This window comes from Chenopodium album, chromosome 22, assembly GCF_948465745.1.
Source record: "Chenopodium album chromosome 22, dcCheAlbu1.1, whole genome shotgun sequence".
In the NCBI taxonomy this organism is placed as follows: Eukaryota; Viridiplantae; Streptophyta; class Magnoliopsida; order Caryophyllales; family Amaranthaceae; genus Chenopodium; species Chenopodium album.
The window spans coordinates 6,995,114-7,014,249 of NC_137855.1; the positions used below are offsets into that span (position 1 = coordinate 6,995,114).

A 19,136-nucleotide genomic window follows, 5' to 3' on the forward strand; every position below is an offset into this window, starting at 1 on the left:
TACTCCCCTAATTAAGGTCTTCCTCTAACACTACAATAAATAATACAGAGTGTTCTCTTCCTTCAAACGAAGTATAGAGGTGACCAAAGGGCAAAGGTGATACTATTCAATAACCCGACTCGAACCCAATAGTTCTTCCTTCAAACGAAGTATAGAGGTGACCAAAGGGCAAAGGTGATACTATTCAATAACCCGACTCGAACCCAATAGGAAATTAGTATTTAGGTTAAGGTTTTTCAACTTGTTTGAATAAATACGTTCACCCGATATGACCCATTTATTACATGGGTTGGGTTAGGCCCGATTTTTATTAATTCGAATCTAACATAAAATATACCAAATTATCCAAGTTTCCGAGTTTACATTGGGAAAAAAAAAACTTTATTTAATTTGCTTCAAATGATTTGACAAAACTAACCCTTATATTTTTTAGACTTTATTGACTCGATTCAGGCTTTGTTTTGTACATCCATCACCTTATTTCTACTTATTTCAAGAAAAATATGTTATGATAATTAAAGGTTAATAATTTCAAACAGGTTTAAATAATATGTTTAGAAAAAAATAAGTATATACCAAGTTCAAATAAAGTGTGATATAGGTTGATAAAGGATACCCAAGTTCAAGTTCAATAAAAAAACTAAAATAAGCTCGGAGAAGGTCGAACAATAAGACCAAATGAGTTCAATTGAATAAAGAAGTAAAAATTAGGTGTATACTTGTTCGTTGTCGAAAGTGATCTTGTTTATTATATACTCAACTCAATTATGTTTTAGAGCGAATTATTGTCAATTACCTCAGTTAAATGTTCTAAACATATTTCAATCTTCTTTATTCAAAATAAGCTTGATTCATTAGAAAATCCCAAAAACACACGCTAGAATCACTTACACAAAAGATATTAGAGATCAACAATGCAAGAAACCTAAAGAGTAGAGGTGAAGTTAAAAAGAAGTGAGTTGAGAATAATGTAGAGTAGAGTTGTAAGTAATTGGTTTGTTATCTTCTACGTACCAATTTGATAGTACTAGACGTCATAACATCAACATGGTGGTGTGACATGTAAGACTAGACAAAATTCTTCTTGTTTTTGTTGTTCGATCTTTTGTAGTTTTAGTGCATCAGTATTATGAATATTCAATACATTATATGTTTAATTACTCTCCTTTAAAGCATATTCGTCAAATCTATGTAAAATAAAATCCACAATTAGGGCAAACTAAGACTATAGTTCTGTTTTATTATCTTGTTTGATCATTTTTATAATTCTAGGATGTCAACACTATGTCGATATTATCATTCCAAGCAGAATAAATGCAAAAGAAAGATTGACAATAATTTAATCCATAATTTAAACTACAAATGAATGAATAATTTATGTTAGTCATGTAGTGGTGGTGGTGGAAAAATGGAGTTTATAAACGAAATTTTGGGTGGAAACTGGTGAAGGTTGAATGTGTAGCAAGTAGAAGTAAAGCATAAGAAATTAAGACTTAATACTAATAGTAATATTAATTAAGATATAATTAAAGACAAGTGTATGTATGCGAAGTTGGACCATATGGTAGCATGTGTTAGACTGTTAGCCGGAGTTTTCTAGGGAAGAATGAAGAGCATATGCGCGTATCTAAATACCGAGTACATTGAAAATTAATTTATGTCATTTTCATTCACGCAGATAGGTACGGTTTCGAACACGTTAGTGGGCCCACATGCTAGCTGCTACTTTCTTCGTCCAAATGCCGTACGAAACTTTGCATGAGTTTCGCTTCATACTCCGTTAGTTTCTACCTAAAAACGATTTACTTGGAAATAGAAGCATACAAAACTGTGTTCTCTCATAGGGGTGTGCCAAAATCATTTCTCGGTTTACTTGGCTTCTCAAGTTTCTTTATTTGCTTTTATCCAACGTAGGAAATAGGAAATAGGGTACTCGTACTCGTCCTCATCCTCGTTCTTGTAAGATTGTCCTGGGCTATTGAAGTTCTGTAATTGAGTGGAGTTATTAAGAGAGAAATTATAAGTTTGTTGTATTGAAGTTTTTTAATTGAGTGGAGTTGATGAAAGAAAATAATTAAAAGACTAAATTGATTTATGCGTTACTCCATACAGTATGCACTTATACGTTATACACATTACACATGTTTTGAGGATTCAACACATATGAACATTCCTAAATGTTATTTTTTTTTAAAAAAAAAGAAAAAAAATTTAAAATTTTTTTTATAATTTAAAACACTTAACTAAAGCACTTTTCTATGTAATTATTGTCAACAAATTTATGATTGTTATCTACATTACTTGTATTAAGGAAGTATTGTACTCCGTAATATGTAAACCCTAAGGGCATGCTTGGATTGGGGGTAATACACTAAGGGGGTAATAAAAGTCAAACTAAGCAAAATGAATGTAAAAATAGGGAAGAAGGAGATAGTGATGGTGTGATTGTAAGAAGATTATGTAGTGATGGTATGGTGTGAGGTGAAGAAAGAGGAATCAATATCCTCATTTGAGGGGTAATAGTTACACTAGGGGGAGGGTGGGTAACTATTACCCTCATTATGAGAGTAATAATTCCTCCATCTCTCTCTTTTCCTCATGGCACAAATAGTTTATTTCATTTGTAAGCACCATGTCTCCTACAACAACACCTCTAATTACTTTTGTTTTTTCAAGTTTGACTTTTATTACCCCCTTAATGTTTTACCCCAATCCAAGCATGCCCTAAAAGATAAAAGTAATCATTAATTGAAAGGTTGATTGGTTGATAGTTCCTACATCATATACGAGTACAAGAAACTAAGAAACAGACGAGCTACTATAAATAGTTTTTTAATTGCCAAGTAGACCTATTATTTATGTTGAATAAATGCTATGCTAGTACTACGTACTATTTTTTAGCAATGATAGTACTTCTCCATAAGACCATAAACACTAATTTTATATTCTTCTTTAATAAAGGGATTTATTAATTTGTTATAGTTGTGAAGATGATTTATATGATATATGATTATAGACATTATAGTTGAAGGATTCTTCGTTCTATACCGAGGATAAAAAATTTAAATAACACAAGATAAGTATAAATTAAGTATCACCATAAAGGCATAAAACACTTAAATTAATGTACTTAACTAAAATCTCAATAACAATTCATTCAAAAAAAATCTTAATAGCAAAAACTCAAACCAATTACGAGTAAACAAAAAATTGATATTTCACCTACAAAGAAAAAAAAAAAAAAAAAGGAGAGAAGTAAAGAAAGAGGTGAAGAACCTTTTAGTAGATTATTACTCCATTTGTCTCTAATTATTTTGTCCCATTACAAATATAGGTCAAACTTAGAAAATTAACCATAACTATAAAGCAAAAATTAATTGATATCAATGATATGTATTCATATATACTTTGATAATTCATTATTGAAAACCAAAACCTAGTGCCAACACAACCTATCAATAATCCAATAAACACAAACACATATCACGTCACCATTACCTTCCAACTTCCAAGTAGTCTCTTTTTATATTCAATCACTCCTTTTATCAAGTCTTCCTCATATAAAAACATATGATCTCATCTACTTATTTTCAACTCTTCCCCCCTTTTCAAAATCAAACACCAAATTCTCTCTCTCATCCTTTCCAATTATCACCCTCATTATCAATCTAATTATAATTAGTGTTTGTTAATCAAATCATTTAATCACATGACCACCTCACAACAATGCTCTTCCTCCTTACTCCTCACCCTCCTAACCGATGACCTCCTATCCCACATCCACTCCCTCCTCCTCGACCCCGCCCACCGGAACTCGTTCCGCCTCGTCTGCCGCACCTTCCACCGAATCAACTCACTGAGTCAAACCCACCTCCGCCCTCTCCACCCCTCCATCCTCCCCTCTCTCCTTCCTAAACTTCCCTCCCTACACACCCTCGACCTCTCCTTATGCCCTTGCGTCGACGACTCCCTTGCATTCGCCATCTCCCCGCTTATACGACACCGCCTAACCACCCTCTCCCTTAGCCGAGCATCGGGGCTTACCCCTGTAGGGATCGAGGCTCTCGCACGATCATGCGAGAGGCTCGAGTCCCTCGACTTATCCTACTTGTGCAAGAGGTTCGGAGATAAAGAGGCCCTCGCGGTGTCATGCGCGATGGGGTTAAAGGAGTTAAAGTTGGATAAATGCTTAAGTTTCGGCGATGTGGGATTGGCGCACATTGCGGTTGGATGCGTGAATTTAGAGAAAGTAAGCTTGAAATGGTGTTTAGAGATTACTGATCTTGGGATTGGTCTTCTTGCTAACAAGTGCTCCGGCTTGAAATTCCTTGATTTATCTTCTCTCAAGGTTCGTGCTAATAAAATATTTCATTCATCTTTAAATACAGTAATAGTAATAATAAATCTCAAAAAAAAAAAAAAAAAAAAGGGAATAAAAACCTTAATATGCGTGCTAATTAATCTTATGTTATTTTGTGTACTTTTTACGTCTTATACAACCTCAAGAGGTACCTCGTACTAGAATTGTAAATATGCGTTAAAACAATAAATGGGTTTGTTTGTTGTGATTAATTTGGTGCAGATTACGAGTCAATCGTTGCATTCGATTGCAGCATTGCAAAAGCTGGAGAGTTTGATAATGGTGGGTTGTGGTTTGGTGGATGATTATGGGTTGCATTCGCTTGGTAATGGCTGCCCTTCACTTAAGGTTGGTATATAAAGTTGGTTAATAACTACTCCTATTAGACCCATTTTTTTTTTTTATGAGCAACATAGAGATAGCAATTAGTAGGGTTTGTTTCGAGGGGGAAATGCGTTATTAGTACTCGACCAACCAATTTTGAGACAATTGTGATTGGTATTATACTATTATATATTGTTGAGAGATGATTTGTTACGCACCTACATGTTGAGTAAATTTTTGTATAATAGTATCTATGCTAAATTGAAATGTTTCACATGTATACTCAAAACTGACAAAATTAGTTGCAACGTGTACTTCTTAAGTTGTAATTAAAGTAAGCTCGATTTAAGAATTCTAGTAACGTAGGAAGGAGAGGTAATCTTCAAAACCCCCTAAGGTGTATCACTTGCTTTTTTTCTTTAATTTGTTGGAATTTATAATCCATGCAATACTTATTTTTGGTGTTTATGGAATTGAAAGCTTATTAGCTTCTATGATCATAGTACTACTAAATCTTCAAAGGGACGCTACCTCAGACGTACATTTGACAATGGAGTGTGCAAAATAATGCCACAATTCATGAAAATCACATAAACATATGTTAAGTACAAAGTTTATTTCATTAACTTTGAACTTCATTAGTCCCCTCAGTTTATAGAAGTTTGATATTTTACGTGCCTTTTCTCTTTACTTTAAGTCTTTAAGAATTAGAATCAAACAAAAGAATGTAACGATGACAATGTTTAGTCCAATATAATGAAACATTGCAGACATAATCCATCTCCAAGTGCTTTCTCTAATTCTCTCGAACCAAATACTACCTAAAATTCTGATATAATTCTTGTGTATATAACTAGCATATAGGATTATATCTAACATATATGAATGCTTACCGAGTTTTTCTTTGTGGCGCGGTTATTGTAGGTAGTAGATATGTCAAGGTGTGATGGTATTACTTCAGCTGGATTATGCTCAGTAGCTAAAGGACACCGTCAACTACAACAGCTAAATGCAAGCCATTGTATGGTCGTGAGTACTGTCTAAAACTGTGGGAAATTAAACCTTTCTCTTACATCTATTTTTCCACATTTAACCTTTTCGACATCACTAATGTTTTCTGATCACAAATTCAAGTATAATGTTACATTTTTGCAGGATCTCACCTCTGATCTTCTATGTGCACTGAAGAACTTAAAGTGTCTAACTGTCTTTAAAGCCGATGGAGCTCGTGTTTCTAAAGCTACAATCCTAAGCATTACTAAAAATTGCACGTCTCTTGTCGAAATTGGGCTAAGTAAATGTATTGGTCTTAGAGACATTTACATTAAACAGCTTGTAACAGGATGCTGTAACTTGAGAATCCTTAATCTTTCCTGCTGTGATACTGTTACTGATGACGCGATTGCTGCAATTGCAAACTCGTGCAGAAAACTGCAGTGTCTGAAGTTAGAGTCTTGTAATTCTATAACAGAAAAGAATTTTCAACTACTTGGGTCTTCTTGTGTTCTTCTTGAAGAGCTAGATCTCACTGATTGCTCTGGCATAAATGACTTTGGTATGACTTTAAATGTTCTGTTATGTTATTTTTTCATTATGTATTTGTTATGTGCTTAACTGAAAACAGGAATATTTTTCTTTTGCAGCTCTTAGTTTCTTATCACGGTGTTCGGAACTTAAAATCTTAAGACTAGGGCTTTGTGACAACATATCAGAACAGGGTTTGTTCTACATTGCTTCCAACTGTAAGAAGATCTGTGAACTCGATGTATACCGGTACACACCCTAACTCAATGAGGTTATGTTAGTTGCGGCCGTGCCTTAAAAAGTGTTGCATATGCAGGTGTCCTAATATTGGAGACGGAGGAATGGCAGCATTGTCAATTGGGTGCAAGAAGTTGAAGAAGCTAAATGTGTCATATTGCAGTAGCTTAACTGATAAGGGGATGGAGTACATTGGTAGATTGGAGGAGTTGAGCTCACTTGAGATGCGCAGCCTAATGAATGTTACTGGTGCTGGATTGCAAGCTATTGCGATTGGATGCAAGAAACTGTCAATGTTGGATTTAAAGCACTGTGAGAACATTCAGGATTCGGGTTTTTGGGCTCTTGCCAACTATTCCAACAATATGCGCGAGGTAACCCTTTGATAGCCTATACTATGAAGTAATATTTAAAAACACAAACCCTTATATGTGACAACCATATATAATCCAAGACATTGCACGTGTCAAATAACTAGTTATATGTTTTAAAACTTACTTGTATAAGTTAATAAGTACTGACGTACATACTACATGTCATTTAGTTGTTCATGATGTTAAAATTGTTTTTATGCACCAGTTAAACGTCTGCCATTGTGGCATCTCAGATGCAGCACTATATATGGTGCTGAGTAAACTTACATGCCTTCAAGATGCCAAGCTGGTTCACCTTCCTAACGTGTCGGCCAGAGGATTCGAGCTAGCCCTTAGGGCCTGTTGCATACAACTTAAAAAGGTCAAATTGCTTGGCCATCTCAAATCCTCCCTTTCGCATGAGTTAATTCAGTTTCTTTGGTCTAGAGGATGTAAAATTAGATGGGATTAGAATAACTATTCTTGATTAAACAGAGTTTATTATAATTGCCCTTTACTTTTCCTGAACAACATAACTTATTACTCCATTGAAATTGTAAAGTGTAAATGCTAGAAATGATCTTTAATCTCTTAACAAGCAAAGGGTGCGCTTCTTAGCCACAATTCTAGAGATTCTTGTATAAGGTTTACCAAATTATGTAAACTATGTGACCTGAAATGTAACTGTATGTAAGATATAACACATACTTCCCCCGTTTTTAACTATAGGAATTAAAGTGATTTTTATCCTTGACAATTGTATCGATAGATCATAGATGTATAAGAATGATAAAACAAATACATAGTACATGCGATTACTACGTACTTTAAAGCCTTAATTTCTTATATTGTACTCCTCTTGTTTGACCTTTACCATAAAAAAATTCACAAGTAAATAGAAGCTACCGAAAGTTAATTGAAAGATGAACACGAAGCCAATGATAAGCCACCATTCCTAATTAGGCTATCAAGGCATCAAGTAAAGCACAAAATTGAGATTAGCTTCAAACTTTCACCTAATACGAATAAACTAAACTTTGGTAGGAGTAAAAGGATAACTTTTTACAATTATCATGACCCCACTCTAATAGTACACTTTCCTTAGTAGGCAAACATTCCATTATTTTTGATACGATTATTAATGCATGCATCATTACACAATATTAAGCCTAAAACTCAAATTTAAGACCATTTGCTTTAATTTCCTACACTCAATTGCATGCCCTTAATTTAACAAAAATGCCTAAGATGTTACCATTTCTCATACTACTACTAATTTTGCCTTCCCTTAATGATGCCCTTTACGACGAAAAAACCGTGTACAACCAAATCCCTCCCAAAATCCTACAAAATATGATCTCCCAAGCGTGTGCCAACGTAGAGGACGAAGTCAATTGTCTCTCCAACGTCGAATCTAGGCTTCCAAATGGCCCTAGGAACGCTTCTTCGGTCCTTAGGGCCGCCTTAGAGGCTTCTCTCAACGAAGTCCAACAAGCCATAAGAAAGGTTTCTGATTTTAGTTCCTTTTCGTCCTCCACTGCTCGTGAGCAGATAGCAGTGGAGGACTGTAAGGAGCTCCTTGACTATTCTGTCACGGAGCTTGCTTGGTCTCTCTCTGAGATGAGGGATATACGATTTAGTGGATCTGTCCATGATCCTAGAGGAGACCTCCAGGCATGGCTAAGTGCCGCGGTTAGCAACCAAGATACTTGCCTTGAAGGGTTCGAGGGTACAAACCAACACACTAGGAATTACATTAAGGGTAGTTTGACACAAGTAACACAACTTATTAGCAACGTTTTAACTTTGTACACTCAATTGCACGTGTTACCCTTTAGACCCCCTAGGCATAAATCACATAATGGTTACAACAACAATAATAATAATACTAGGAAAAATATTGATCAAGATAATTTTCCAAAATGGATGACTGAGGGTGATAAGGACCTTATGGTTTCTTCGTCTCCAAGTAAGGGAATGCACGTAGATGCGGTTGTTTCTACGGATGGGAGTGGGAAGTATCGGTCCATTAACGAAGCCATTGATGATGCTCCTAATCATAGTAATAGGAGGTATGTTATATATGTAAAGAAGGGAGTTTATAATGAAAATGTTGATATGAAGAAAAAGAAGGCTAATATTATGATGATTGGTGATGGTATTGGAAATACTGTTATCTCTGGCAATAGAAATTTCATGCAAGGTTGGACCACCTTTCGCAGTGCTACTTTTGGTAAGTTTTATATACAAAGTATATCTACAATTCATTATTATTCTTTTTGCAAAAGTTTGCAAGTCATTGTATGAGAATATAATCTTGCTGTATAGGTCGTCCTTTAAAAAAAAGTCACCCTGATCACACAATGAATTAACGTAAAGCTGTCTAACATTTCAAAAGTTTATTGAAAAATGTTTAACTTGTTATAGCCTAAAATGATGAATAACATGCCAGGCCAAAATATAGAAATTACCTAAAAATACCTATGATAAATTTAAAGGAATTTAATCCGTGAGTATAACATTCCATAGTGCTGTGTATATATACAACTTACAAGCTAAGCATAAACCACTAATTAAGGCTATAAACAAGGCTAAATACTAGGCTAGAATATTTACAGTTGACTAAGATAATTATTTACATAATTATCTTAACACACCCCCTTAGTCAAAGCGGGAGGAGGACGGACGCTTAGACTATCTCTGAAATCTTCAAAAAGTACCCGTGGTAGTCCTTTCGTAAATATGTCCGCAATTTGGTGCCGGGAAGGAACATGTAGGACGCGAACTTCACCCCGAGCTACCTTTTCACGAACAAACAAAATGTCCATCTCAATGTGTTTGGTACGTTGATGTTGTACCGGATTACCCGAAAGGTAAATAGCGCTCACATTATCACAATAAACCAATGTAGCCTTTTTAATAGGACAAAGTAACTCAAGCAATAAATTTCGTAGCCAACAAGACTCCGAAACTACATTTGCAACACCCCTGTACTCTGCCTCTGCACTAGACTTAGAAAGAGTTGCCTGACGTTTCGATGACCAGGAAATCAAATTATCACCCAAATATACACAATACCCAGAAGTAGATCGTCTCGTATCGGGACACCCACCCCAATCAGCATCTGTATAGGATATAAGGGTAGAAACAGAAGAAGGATAAAGATGCAAACCATGGTCAAGAGTGCCTTGGATGTATCGGATTATCCGCTTCAGAGCAGACATGTGAGTTTCCTTTGGATCATGCATGTGTAAGCATACCTGTTGGACCGCATATGAGATATCCGGCCTCGTAAAAGTGAGGTACTGTAGAGCCCCAGCTAGGCTCCGGTACAATGTGGGGTCGGAAAAGGGAGAGCCGGAAGAGCCGTCCTTCGACTTCACCTCAACAGGTGTAGCTGAAGGCTTACATGAAGACATCCCTGCTCGCTCAATAATCTCCTCCGCATACTTGCGTTGTGACAAAAATAAACCACCCTTATGTCTTGTCACTGCTATGCCAAGAAAATAATTAAGTGGACCCAAGTCCTTCATAGCAAATTCCGAGCTAAGAAGGGACATAATAGAACACCGTAGAGTATCAGAAGAAGCAGTAAGAATAATGTCATCAACATATAAAAGCAAATAAGCCACATTTTTCCCTTGACGATAAATAAATAGGGAATTGTCACTCTTACTATTGGTAAAACCAATAGAAGCAACAAAATCTGCAAACCTCTTATACCATGCCCGGGGTGCCTGCTTAAGTCCATATAAAGATCCCCGCAATAAACACACATAATCAGGGTGAGTTTTATCACGGTACCCAAGTGGTTGATGCATATAGACTGTCTCCTGTAGCTCACCATGTAGAAAAGCGTTCTTAACATCAAGTTGATGGATCGACCAAGCTTTAGACAAAGCAAGGCTAAGAACAGTACGGATAGTAGCCGGTTTCACAACCGGACTAAAAGTCTCCCCACAATCAATGCCAACCTGTTGTGTTTTGCCATCACCTACAAGACGGGCTTTATGCCTCTCAAAAGAACCGTCAGATTTCACCTTGTGAGTAAAAATCCACATAGAACGAATAACATTAACACCAGGTGGACGGGGCACCAACTCCCACGTCTTATTTTTAATAAGAGCATTAAATTCATCATCCATGGCCATTTTCCAATTCGGGTCACGAAGAGCAGAAATGGGGTTACGGGGCAAAGGTGATTTTGTAACCATAGTCACTGTAGCACTAAAATTTTTATATTTTGGATTAGGCTTGACTATACCATTTCTACTTCGTGTCATGATAGGAGAAGAAAAGGGAATTGGATGTTGAATTTGTGGGTTAGGAGGAGCAGTGGGCTGATTTGCGTTTGGGCCGTCCACATGGGTAGGACTCACCTGGGCCGTGGCTGATTGAACAGGCCCACGGTCCAAGGAAGTCCTATTATGCCCAGCAGAAGCTTGCACGCAAGGAGGAGGAGAAGGGAAGGGAATTGGGCCGAATTGGTGAGGTGAATTCGGTGGCCCAGTAGAAATAGGGGAGGCCGAATTGGGCTGGTGTGGTTGGTTTGCCGAATTGGGCTGCCCAGAAGAGTGTAAGTGGTGAATGACATATGAACTAAGTCCATCATCCAAGAAGTCATATGCATGGGAAGAGGGGCTATACAACTTAGCAAAAGGAAAAACACTCTCATCAAAAATAACATGCCTACTAATTATAATTTTATTAGAAGACAAGTCATAGCATTTGTAACCCCTATGATTTGGTGGATACCCCAAAAACACGCAAGGTGTAGAACGAGGTTGTAATTTGTGAATGGTAGTAGAGGGAAACAAGGGGTAGCACAAACACCCAAAAACACGCAAATGAGAGTAAGAAGGTTCCTTTTGGTAAAGAACTTGGAGAGGGGACTTATATTCTAGCAATTTACTCGGTAGAATATTATGTAAATATGTCGCCATTTGTAATGCATGATGCCAAAATGACGGAGGTAAAGAAGCATGAGCAAGAAGGGTGCGAATAATATTATTCAAGGATCGTATTTTTCTCTCGGCCTTTCCATTTTGTGAAGACGTATGAGGACATGAAAAACGAAAAGACATGCCATTAGACTCACATAATGCCCAAAAAGGTCCGTTATCATACTCCTTCCCATTATCACATTGAAATGTTTTAATAGGCCGTTCAAATTGGGTGCGGATTAATGCTTGAAAATGTGATATATTACTAAAAACATCCGACTTTTTAGCTAAGGGAAAAGTCCATAAAAATTTAGAATAATCATCTAAAACAAGCATATAATAACGATGACCCGAAGAACTTAAAACGGGAGAAGTCCAAAGATCACTATGAACAATATCAAACGGCATAGAAGTAGTAGATTGAGATGAAATAAAAGGCAATTTGACATGTTTTCCAAGTACACAAGAATGACAAACACGAGAACTAGGAGTTTGATTACATTCAATGTATTTATTACTAGAAAGTGCCTTTAAAATAGAAGAACCCGGATGACCCAAACGATCATGCCATAAGGTAGATGCTAAAGCAGTAAAGGTGGATGGAGTAGAACTTGAAAAAGTGCTAGTGAGTGGATAAAGGTCCCCTTGACTCTCACATCTCATTATTGGCATCCCCGTCCGATAATCCTTCACAGAAAAACCATAAGGGTCAAACTCAACAGACACACAATTATCAGTTGTGAATTTACGAACAGAAATTAAATTTTTAATGAGCTTGGGTGCATGAAGGACATTATTAAGAGATAAAGGAGGGTTCGGGGAAGGCAATGTAGTATGACCACAACCACGAATTGGAATAGTATGACCACTCCCAACAATAATACCACTAGGATGATTGCTCAAATTAAAATAAGACGAGAGATTACCATTGGAGGATGTCATGTGCGAGGTTGCACCGGTGTCCATATACCAAGAAGGATCGGGTTGGTTCAACGTCATGGTATGCATCGCCGCTTCTATATCAGTTGGGACATAGGACTGTTGGGACGCTGCATATGCATGCTGAGGACGAGGACCTAGAATGCTGGACTGCTGCTTCATTGGGCCTTGGGGTCTGGCCCACCCTTGGGTTGGGTATGGACATGGTGGGCTAGACCATTGAGGAACCCACCCCCAAGGTGGGAATTGATTCTGCCAAGGAGATGGAAACGACCCCCACCCCTGCTGCTGTCCGTACTGCTGCTGACCAGGGCCACCGCGACCACCGCCGGTGGTCTGACCGCCACCTGTACCGGCGCCGCGACTGCCACCTGAAGACTGACCACCACCGGACTGCTTCTTGCCACCATTTTTTTTCTGTTTGTTGTTCTTGTTTCGAGAATGACCCGAGTCACTTCCCAAATCAGAATCACGCAAGGAACCAGCCACCAAAACCGTTGCCGTCGCAGCCTTCTTCGCCAACCCAGCTTCTTCCAAAGTGAGCATGGAACGGGCTTGATAAAATTGAGGCAAGGGGTTGCTCTGTCTAATCAACGTAGCCACGCCATTGTATGGTTCGGTAAGACCGGAAACCAATTGAAGAACAAGCCGATTGTTATCCACCGGAGCCCCGACATTCTTCAATTGATCGGATAGGCTTTTAAGCCGTTGACAATACGCCGAAGCGTTAGGAAAATTCTCCATATGAGTATTAGAGAACTCATGTTCAAGAGCCACAGCACGGGAATTCTGATTGTCTTGAAAAATATCACGCAACCGATCCCAAGCCTCCATAGCCGTGGAGTTAGGTTCGATAATGGTGTCCAAAAGGTCCCTCGAAATGGTGGAATAAATCCACCCAAGAACAAGTGCATCCAAAGTCGTCCAGAGTTCTTTTTCTTCAGCAGTGGAAGGGGCAGCAACCTGTTCCTTTGGAGCAATTATATGGTTGAGAACCTTATGAGACCGAGCGTGTACCTTGAAAAGTTCCGCCCAAGTAGAGTATGCATCATTCTCCATTGCAAGGGTTAGGGGAATGTTACTCTTGATGTTTGAGACTGTGAAAGCCGGATGAAAGGAAGGCTTTGAATCCGACATGTTTTGAGAAGAGGAAGAGAAGAAACAGGGGAGAAGAGAGGAGAAGAGAAGGCGGAACAGAGAGTTTAGGGTGCAGCGGAAATAACCCTAAGCAACTGATACCATAAAGGAATTTAATCCGTGAGTATAACATTCCATAGTGCTGTGTATATATACAACTTACAAGCTAAGCATAAACCACTAATTAAGGCTATAAACAAGGCTAAATACTAGGCTAGAATATTTACAGTTGACTAAGATAATTATTTACATAATTATCTTAACAAAATTGTTAATGGATTAAATATGATAGATTGATAATGGATTAAATAGCCTAGGTGCTTGTTTCAATGTTTCTGACCAATTAAACAGAAATACTCAAATAGCCTTGAGTTGGGCCTAATTGAAAGTATTTTTGGTTTTTTAAAAAAGCATGATTTCTTGATACTTTTAAGGTCCAATGAGGAAATCTAATAATTAAATTTAACAGCACAATATTAAGTTGCACTGCCTTAAAATCCCTCTTTTACTAAAAACTTACATTTACATGCAGCTGTCTCAGGCAAAGGCTTCATAGCAAAAGACATCACATTTCGAAACACCGCAGGTCCTAAGAACAACCAAGCGGTGGCCCTTCGTGTAGATTCCGACCAATCAGCATTTTACCGGTGTAGTATGGAAGGATACCAAGACACGCTCTATGCACATTCCTTACGTCAATTCTATAGGGATTGTAACATCTATGGTACAATAGACTTTATATTTGGTAACGGAGCTGCGGTGATCCAAAATTGCAACATATATTCCCGGACCCCACTCCCTCTCCAAAAGGTCACCATCACGGCCCAAGGTCGAAAAAGCCCACATCAAAGTACGGGCTTTTCGATCCAAAGTAGCTTTGTTTACGCGAACCAGCCCGCCTACTTGGGCCGGCCCTGGAAGCCCTTTTCTAGGGTGGTCTATATGAATACTTATTTGAGTGCTATGATTCAACCTAAGGGTTGGTTGGAGTGGTATGGAAACTATGGTTTGAACACCTTGTACTATGGAGAGTATAGGAATTATGGGCCTGGGGCATCGGTAGCGGGCCGGGTCAAATGGCCCGGGTTTCATATTCTTAGAGATGCTTCTGAAGCTATGTTCTTTACTGTTGGACAATTTATTGATGGTATGTCTTGGTTGCCAGAAACTGGAGTCAAATTCTCAGCTGGTTTGACTAATTAAATTAGATCGTAATGTGAATATCTAAGATGTTTATTGTAGTTTGCTAAGATTAATGTAATTATGTAATAGCTTTTTCTAAATTATTACTCCGTAACTTTACTACGGAGTACATATTAGTCCCCATCGCAAAATATGTTTTAAGTATAATACTATAATACTACATTTGATTTTGTATGGAAGAATACAAAAATCATCTTTGATCATTAATATATCTGATTACGTATGATATTTCAAAAAGCTTGTACAACTTGAATGGGATGGAACCTCGTTTTATTTAATTACTGCTATATATGTACGCGGGAATTTTTCACTTTGATTGTCTCCCCTCTATTCCATAGTTCTAGATGGATTCATATCCATGAATATTTCGTGAAAAAACTATGGACTTGATTCAAGATTAAATATAATTAATTTTCTTTCACAATATTTAGTAAATATGCGTAGTTAATGGCATCTGTTTGATATAAACCCCCATTGACATATTTAATTTGTTGGAAACATGCAAATATGATTTAATAGTAATGTACTAGATAATCAAACGTATGCATGATTAGCTTTCTTGAGACCAGACGTAGATGAGCACTTGTTAGTTCTGTGTATCTAGCGTACAAGATTATTTAACCACTTGTTTTCTCTCAAAATTTCATGTCCAAAAGACTAACGTTTTCAATTAGTGCTCTTAATAGTTTAATAGTACAATAGTGCTAGCTTGTCGTTACCACTATCATAGTTTTTGGATGACATATAAGCTGCTCAATCACATAATTTGATTCTACCACGTAAAATCAAACTCAATATATGAAGAACTCCTCATTGATAAAATCGGTTCAAAAGGTATTTTAGTAGTTTTTAATTTGTTTGAAGCCTATATTCCAACTTACTCATAAAAAACCTAAAATGCCCCTACATATTGCTAGAATATATGAAATCTACGGACTAATAAGACTTTTTTTGCTTCACCATTTTTTTTTGAAATTATATTATATAAACTTATCTGAACTGAATTTATTTTTATTATAACAGAATTTTTATATAAGTGTGTTAGAACTTATTTTGTTTAAAATAACAAAGCAATAAGTTAACATACACAAGTATAAAAAAAACTCAAAAATAAGTCTAACAACGTCGCGTTGAGTGATTTATAACTCCTCTATATTATATATGCCCTATTAGTTGTGTTCCTAGGAAGTAGAAAACATGCAACTTAATTCCATCAGCAAACACTAACAAATTAGAAATACACTATGGCATTCACTCTATCCAATTGTTTCCAAGTAATCTTGCACATTTTGCTTTTAGTTTCTTTCTCCTCTTCTCAAACTCCCTCAAATTTAGATACAATATGTAGCAAAACTCTTTATCCAAGCTTTTGCAAATCAACTGTAGCAGAAAATAACTTGCAAAGTAAAACCTTACAAGATTATGGTCGTTTTTGCCTTAGCCAATCCTTGATTATGACCAACAATTTCAAGTTATTAGTAAACCAACATCTCCAATCTTCTAACCAAAATAATGTTTCTCAAGCTACCAAATTCGCCCTCCAAGATTGTCGGTCTCTTACTAGTCTTAACATCGATCTTCTTTCTACCACGGCTAATATGATCAAGCCTACCAACATTCCAAGTAACATAGACAAAGATCATGTCCAAACCATGCTTAGCGCGGCCATGACCAATTTAGACACTTGCTTGGATGGGCTCAAAGAGGCGCGACCACAATTTAGTATGACTCAAGCCCTATTACCTCGAATCTCAAACAACACAAAACTTCTAAGCCTATCCCTTGCCCTTTTTATACAAGGTTGGGTGCCTAAAAATAACCCAAATGATATTTTACCCTTGAAATATGATCAAATTAAAACAAGGGTAGATGATTTTGGTAATAGTGGGAGGAAATTGCAACAAATAGGTGAAATGATGAATATTATTATTGTGAATACTACGGTGGTGGTAAATCCTGATGGAAGTGGAGATTTTACCACTATCAATGATGCAATTACTGCTGCACCAATAAATAGAATGCCAAATACTGGCTATTATGGAATATATGTGGCTTCCGGGGTTTATCAAGAGTACATCAATATTCCTAGTAACAAGAAATATTTGTTGATCGTTGGTGATGGTATTAATCAGACTATCATCACTGGAAATCGGAGTGTTGGTGACAATTCGACTACTTACAACTCCGCTACATTTGGTATATAACTTTATTTTTTTTCATTTTTTTTTATAGTACTGTAATTATTAGGTGCACCTAGGAGTATAATACATGTGTCAGTTAACACGATAATTACTTTAGGCACTTTAGATGTACGTGACAACATCAATTTCGACTTCCAAATATAAATTAATCTAGGCCTAAGACCGAGTAGGACTAATCTCTCTGTTAACCAATTTATACGAAGAGTTAAATAGGAAGATGATACAAAAACACTTGTTTTTGGTGATGGTATTAAATTTTCGTTCTGTTTTCAGCTGTGAATGGCGTAGGATTTGTTGCAACGGACATAACCATCCGCAACACAGCAGGGGCAATCAAGCACCAAGCCGTGGCACTTCGAAACAGCGCTGACCTTTCAGCCTTCTACAGATGCAGCTTTGAAGGGTATCAAGACACATTGTACGCACAATCCATGAGACAATTCTACAAAGAATGTGACATCTATGGAACAGTCGATTTCATATTTGGTAACGCCGCAGCAGTCTTTCAAAATTGCAACTTATATGCTAGACAACCATTACTAAAACAATTTAATCTAATTACTGCTCAAGGCCGAACTGACCCAAACCAAAACACTGGATTCTCAATCCAAAAATCCATGATTAGAGCCGCCGATGACTTAGCATCAAGCAACTTTACCGTCGAGACTTATTTAGGGAGGCCGTGGAAGGAATACTCTAGAACAATTTTTATGCAATCGTTCTTGGATAATTTGATTCAACCTCTTGGTTGGCATGAATGGAATGGAAGTTTTGCACTTGGTACGTTGTATTATGGTGAGTACAACAATACTGGACTAGGGTCTAACACTGTTAACCGTGTCACTTGGCCCGGGTACCACGTGATTAATCAGACCGTGGCATCTTATTTTACCGTGTCTTACCTAATTGTGGGTGACTTTTGGTTGCCCTCTACCGGAGTACCTTATACTTTAGGTTTGTTTTAATTACTCTGTATCTATGTATATTTATATACAAAGTTATGTGTATTACAGTCATTTTAAAAAAATGAAAAAAAAAAAAAAAAATTCAAAATCATTATAACTTAAGTCTTAATCACGAATGAGGTGTGCATGTTTTTGATATAGATATTTACTTTACATTTATAATTGTGATACAAATTGAATGCTTTATTTGTTTAATGATTATGTTTAAACGATGTTAGTATGAATTATATGTGTCAAAAAATAAAATGTTATTATGAATTATTATCGAGTTTTTATTTTAATTTTTTCCGAAGTAATATTTTATTTTACAATAAAGTATTAAAGTTAATAACTTTATACATTTATTTTTTAAGGGTCCATTTGTACTTGTTACATTGCAAGAGTCATAATGAAGTATATTGACCTATATTTTTGCATGTTACTAAAAAAAATTATACTCGTGTAATCGTGTTTTATTTTGCAGCAAAAATAAAGATAGAAAAATCAGCTCAAGCTCTATTTCAAGGTATAGAAAATCTAGCACCTACAATCAAATTTTCTATAGGACAATACTTTCGGACAAAAATTACAAAGAAAAATAGTTACTTGCTCCTAACATTATGCCAAAAATAATGGAACTAGTTGTCTAATAAAAGAGGTTGATCAAAATAGCTGAAAATTTTGAGGAAAACTTTTGAAAAAACTAAGCTGGATTAATCCTAATTTGGAGAGTACAACCATTAATTAACCTGTTAATTAACTCCATTAAGCTCTTAGAGCCTAAAAATATTAATATTAAGTGAAAATTTAGCCAACATTTAATTTCTTTTCATTTACTAATCTCTTTCCCTTTTTTCATGTTAATATTAACCAAATTATTTCTAAAATTTTAGGGCCTCTCATCTTCAATAGAGAGAGCCTTCCTTATTAATTTTTTTCAAATTGCAGCTCTCTTGTTCATGATTAAAAGG

The 19,136-nt window shown here is 36.5% G+C and overlaps 2 protein-coding genes and 1 pseudogene across 2 annotated transcripts; all 3 read left to right on the top strand.

Annotated features, from left to right (window-relative positions):
* Positions 1-3,709: 3,709 nt before the first annotated feature.
* Positions 3,710-7,270, top strand: LOC145603832 (F-box/LRR-repeat protein 3-like). Its single transcript, XM_081659815.1, has 7 exons — positions 3,710-4,348; positions 4,583-4,708; positions 5,609-5,713; positions 5,840-6,239; positions 6,328-6,457; positions 6,525-6,819; positions 7,025-7,270. The coding sequence occupies exons 1-7, from the start codon at positions 3,710-3,712 to the stop codon at positions 7,268-7,270; spliced, it is 1,941 nt and encodes a 646-aa protein (XP_081515941.1).
* Positions 7,271-8,037: 767 nt separating this feature from the next.
* On the top strand, positions 8,038-15,020 carry LOC145605352 (putative pectinesterase/pectinesterase inhibitor 22). Its single transcript, XM_081661389.1, has 2 exons — positions 8,038-9,031; positions 14,350-15,020. The coding sequence occupies exons 1-2, from the start codon at positions 8,038-8,040 to the stop codon at positions 15,018-15,020; spliced, it is 1,665 nt and encodes a 554-aa protein (XP_081517515.1).
* A 1,244-nt stretch (positions 15,021-16,264) lies between these two features.
* On the top strand, positions 16,265-18,186 carry LOC145603834 (pectinesterase pseudogene; annotated as a pseudogene).
* The last annotated feature ends 950 nt before the right edge of the window (positions 18,187-19,136 follow it).

Coding starts and splice junctions, on each gene's coding strand:
- LOC145605352 (XM_081661389.1), top strand. CDS start 8,038: ATGCCTAAGATGTTACCATTTCTCATACTACTACTAATTTTGCCTTCC. Junction 9,032..14,349: donor CTTTCGCAGTGCTACTTTTG/GTAAGTTTTATA, acceptor ATTTACATGCAG/CTGTCTCAGGCAAAGGCTTC.
- LOC145603832 (XM_081659815.1), top strand. CDS start 3,710: ATGACCACCTCACAACAATGCTCTTCCTCCTTACTCCTCACCCTCCTA. Junction 4,349..4,582: donor TTGATTTATCTTCTCTCAAG/GTTCGTGCTAAT, acceptor AATTTGGTGCAG/ATTACGAGTCAATCGTTGCA. Junction 5,714..5,839: donor ATGCAAGCCATTGTATGGTC/GTGAGTACTGTC, acceptor ACATTTTTGCAG/GATCTCACCTCTGATCTTCT.